This window comes from Monoraphidium neglectum, assembly GCF_000611645.1.
Source record: "Monoraphidium neglectum strain SAG 48.87 unplaced genomic scaffold scaffold04274, whole genome shotgun sequence".
Taxonomy (NCBI): domain Eukaryota; kingdom Viridiplantae; phylum Chlorophyta; class Chlorophyceae; order Sphaeropleales; family Selenastraceae; genus Monoraphidium; species Monoraphidium neglectum.
Window position 1 is genome coordinate 1 of NW_014009355.1, and position 4,768 is coordinate 4,768.

The window sequence follows — 4,768 nt, forward strand, 5'->3', positions numbered from 1 at the left end:
CCCCCACACTGGGCTGCTCTATGAAGGCACCCTCTTTGACCCGATTTACCCACTGTTGCCCCGCTCATCCCTGTGCAAATTCCCAGAGCCTCCAGGCCGCCAAACTGAGGGACGAGCTCTTGACCCTATCAGAGGAGCAGCCCTACATGTCATACCCAGATCTCATCCAATTCATCAAGAACAGGTGCCTCCCGAGATTCCGAGCCCCGAAACCTGAGATCGGAACCGCTGTGCGGCTCTGTGCAGCAAATGCGGCGCGATTGTGGGGCACGGGGACCACTAAGGGAGCCAGGGCCGCGGCCGCATGCGTCCGGCGCAGCTGAGCTTTTCCGCCGGCGGCAGGCCAAGGCACTTGCGGGCAGCGGCAGCACCGCCGTCGCGGGCTGCACAACCGGCCACAGCTCTGGGTCGCAGGGGCGCGAGGCCGGACTGTCTGCGCCCGGCGGTGCCGGCGGGTGCCCCGCGGCCCGGCGCGCTGCCTGCATTGCTGCACTGCGGCGAGGTCTGCCCACCACCGCCGCCTGTCACGCGCGCCTCGCGCCTCCAAACCCCGACTCATTGCCATACAACCCGCCGCACCAACCCTAACGCGCCCCCTTGCCCTGCGCGCCGCCCCCTAAATACACGCACATGCACACACACATACACACACTCCCAACCCCCAGCAACGCGGCCGACAGCGACGCGGAGGCTGAGGAGCGCGCCAACGCGCTCATGCGGGCGGGCGTGGTGCTGCGGCTCAACAGCGTCGTGTACCTGCGACCAGAGGAGATTGCGGAGATGGTGTATCGGGTGCGTATGCGCACGCGCCTGCGCCGCGGCTGTTTGGCCGAGCCGAGCCGCTCGCTGCCGGCCGGTTTTGAGGGTTTTGGGGCGGTCAGGTGGCGAAGGGCGCGCCCGCCGCGGCTGGGTGGGCGGAGCTGCTCAGTGCCAGCCGGGTTTCGGGGTCCAGGGCCGGCCAGGCGGCGGGGAGCACGCGATCGCCGTGCGGGCGCCGCCGCTGCCGGCTGCGGACAGGGTCGGGGGTGGCAAGGAAGGGGCGGGCCCCTGCAAAGCGCCGCGGGGCGGGCGCCGCGGCCAGCAGCAGCTACAGGAAGCAGGTGTCCCGCCAGAAGCCGCGCGGCCGCCCTGGTGCCCGCCCGCCTTCCGGCGCCAGGTGGTGCCGACAGACCCGGCAGAGGCGCGTCAGCGGCTGGAGGAAGCCGAGCGGAAGCTGGCGGAGATGGACGCGCAGCACAGGGCCATCCAGCGGGCAGCGACGCGGTGGCCGCGGTTTTGGCTCAATGTCAGTGCGCGGCATTGGTTGGTTCGTTTATTTTTTGTTTGGGGGGAGAAGAGGGTGCTCGACGCTGCAACAGCGGAAAAAGGGGCGGCGAGAGGCAGGTGAAAGCTGCCTTGTCTGAATGCATAGCCGGGCGCCGACTCCTGACACACGTCTGTGATGCGCAGCCATTGGAGGCGTACTCTCACACGCACACAAACACCCATTCACAGCCAAATGTTACCCCCCCCCCCAACACACACACACACACACACACAACTGTCTCATACTCTCTCTTGCACATTCACCCTCTCCCCATCCCTCCAGGTCGGCTGTGTGGGCCTGCTGGGTCAGCTGGTGGGTTTTGTGTACCTGACATACTGGGAGCTCAGCTGGGACGTCATGGAGCCCATTGCCTACATGCTCAGCCTCACATACAGGTGGGGGGGCGTGGATCCGTATGTGTGCAGTGTGCAGTGTGCGTGTGATTGAGGGTGTAGTTGTACGAAAGAGAGTAACAGAGAGATAGAGTGATCGTGTGTGTGTGTGTGTGTGTGTGTGCGCGCGCGCGCGCGCACGTGAATGTGAGTATGCGTCACAGGGAAGATGCAGATAGGTCATTTGATGAAAGTGCGCGTTGGCCTATCCTCTCTGGTGATAGACCCTCGCACTCCTCCCGGAAAATTTTCCGACCCCCCTCTCCCCACACACATTCGCACACATATGCACACAAACACGCACACTCACACGCGCACACGCATACACGTTGCTACGCAGCTGGCTGGCGTACGTATATTTCATATCAAAGGGCACAGAGCTGGACTACGGGCCATTCATGAAGTTCTGGACTGGGCAGCAGCTGGTGGGCAGCCGCACCCCGCGTGCAAACAGAACCCAGCGTGTGCCCCGGCGCCACGCCCTCACAAGCCAAGGGGCCCCCTGTGGGCGACCCCCACCGCTCCGCAAGAGGAACGGAGCATGAGCACGTGTCCACACCACAACCTGCATGGCCTGCACGTCGGCAAACTTTGTTGGTTTACCTCTACACGCATGTGCGCGCAGGCACACACACACACACACACACACACACACACACACACACATACAAACAAATACACTCATTTATTTCAATCAAAACCAACCCCCGCCCCGCAGCGCAAGAAGATGGAGGAGCGAGGCTTCAGCCTGGACCGCTACCAGTCACTCTCGCGCCAGATAGAGCGCTACCGCCGCTACCTGGCGGCGCAGGCGGCGGCCGAGCGCGCGGGCCACAAGCTCTGAGGGCCCCTATGCGTCTCCCTACCAGAGCACATCAGATCCGATCTGAGATGCTGTGATCAGCACGGGATCACCTCATCCGCCGCAGCGCTCTCTCCAGGGGTGTGCGGCTCGCGCCTTTCCGCGCCCTCAGTCGTTCCTGCGACGGCCGCTGCGGCCGCCCAGCGCCGCTGCCGCGCCCACCTGCTGCTGATATCATCAGCGACCCGCTCCTCGCTCGCGTTGATGGCCCGCGACTTGTGGCCCGACGCCCGCCGTTTGGCACGACCGCTCTCTGCGTGCGCGGCTCAGGGGCCCCCGCTTTTGCAGGGAGCACGATCCCAGCGTGACGACGATCAAAACGCCAGCTTATATCTTTGCACTTGGCGGCGGCTGTTTTTTGGGAATCGCAGCTCCCCTTGCTTGCTCGCAGCTGCCCCATAGGCGCACACGGGCAGCCCCTGCACTTGCTTGTGGGGCCGCCACACACATGATGGTGATGGTGATGGCTAGATCCCCTAAAATAATGCAGACGCAAGCCTGCCTGAGGGGCCAGCGCCGCTGCCGGCGAGCTTTCAAACCTCTTTGTTGATCTGAGGCGGCACGTTTGACTCGGAAGCCTTCGCGTTGACTTTGACCTGCCACCTCCCGGCCTTGGCGCGGCCCCTGCGGCGGCAGCCGACCAGCGCCCACTGCGGCGGCCGCTTGGCGCGTCGCACTGCGCCTCCATTTGCACGGCACTGTCCGTTTTTGTCGCCTGACGGCGGTGTTTCCAGATTATATTCACTCACTCTTGAGAGTAACTCGTAACCACAAGACACCCCTGCATCTGAATACATATACAACCCGTGGCCCTTAGTGGATGTGGGGGCGCCTGGCGGGCGGTTCCTTGGTCGCAATCACAATCAGCGCACTAGCGCGGGTGAGGCGTGCACAAGCTTTGACCGACGGCCTCAAACACCTTGGGAGACGGCAGCACGGCGCGTCGCAAGTTCCCCGGGCCAAACGGAGCGCGAGGCACGCCTGACGCGCCTGCGCCCTATCGCCCACCCCATGGGGCTATGGGCCGTAGCCCCATTCGGCCGCTTTGCATCCGGCCTGGCGGCCGGCTGCGCGATGGCGCCGCGCTGCGGGCGGCCGCTGGGGCCCAGGGATCGGGCCGTGCAACTGCCGCTGCCAGGTCAGCGGGTCCGCACCCGCCGGCCCGCCGACATCAGCCCAGCAGCCGTCGAGCTGCGCTCCTGCAGCCGACTCCCAGCATATGTATATCATGCCCCTCCTAATACATGACAAACCGTCAAACTCATCAAACCACCCTGGTCAGGTCGCGGTGCCAGATCACGGCGCAGATCACGGCCTCAGATCTCGCGCCAGATCACGCCGCCGCGTCGACCCGCGCCTTCTTCAGGTGCGCCGGCGCCCCCGCCGGCCGCGCCAGCACGCCCGCGACCCCAGCGACCCCCGCCGGCCCCACCCCCACGACGCGGCCGGCGCCGCCGCCGCAAGTGCTGCTGGCGCCAAGGCCGAGGCGCAGGAATAGGCGGAGGATGTCTGTCGGGGTGACGACGCCGACGACGGCGGGCTTTGCCTCGGGAACGTATACGTACACGCGGTGCACATCATTGTCGATCATGAGCCCCAGGACCTGGGGGCAGGTGAGGGAGGTTTCGGATTCAGGGTTTAGAATCAAGGGGGTGCGGTTTGAGGGGGATTCGGGTTTCGCGGATTTAGGTGTACTTGATTGTTGTTCATGAGCGTCAGGACTTTGGGGGTTGGGGCGGCTTTGGGTTTGATGTTTTCGAGGGCCTGTTCGGCGTCAGATTTGGGAGGCTGCTTTTCATAAGCGGAGAGAACGGAACACGGACGACGGTTGGCTGGTGGTTGGGCTGGGATGGGGTGCGGCGCGTGGGCCGCGGCACCGCGGCGCTGGAGATGCGTCGCGGGACAGCTTGGGAGGGTCGGATTCGTCACAAGCCCCACATTTCCGGCCCCCAAGTTGTGTTGTTCGGTGCACCCCAGCCCCAAAACTGCTGGCTGATGCATGGCTCACATCTAGTAGGGCAGAGTCGGGGGCGCATGTGATGAGCGGCACGGCCACGTCCCCCTGCACTCCCCCCGCCGCGGCGGCGGCGGCGGCCGCGGCGTCCCCGGCTTTGCGCCGCTGCTGCTCCTCGTCCGCCGCATCTGGATCTGCGGGGTCGCGGCACCCCGGTGGCAGCATCATGCCCGCCACCGCCGCCGCCCCCATAC

General features: G+C 65.2%; 2 protein-coding genes across 2 annotated transcripts; one reads left to right on the top strand and one right to left on the bottom strand.

Annotated features, from left to right (window-relative positions):
• Nucleotides 1–249: 249 nt before the first annotated feature.
• On the top strand, nt 250–2,542 carry MNEG_14127 (hypothetical protein; the record flags this gene model as incomplete). The annotated part of the gene is made up of 6 exons (XM_014037400.1): nt 250–455; nt 666–792; nt 935–1,285; nt 1,589–1,701; nt 2,039–2,123; nt 2,417–2,542. 6 exons carry the CDS (start codon nt 250–252, stop codon nt 2,540–2,542), a joined length of 1,008 nt encoding a protein of 335 aa, XP_013892854.1.
• A 1,351-nt stretch (nt 2,543–3,893) lies between these two features.
• Nucleotides 3,894–4,163, bottom strand: MNEG_14128 (hypothetical protein; the record flags this gene model as incomplete). Its single annotated transcript, XM_014037401.1, has 1 exon — nt 3,894–4,163. A coding segment is annotated over one exon (270 nt), but the record flags the coding sequence as incomplete, so codon positions are not given.
• Between the last annotated feature and the right edge of the window lie 605 nt (nt 4,164–4,768).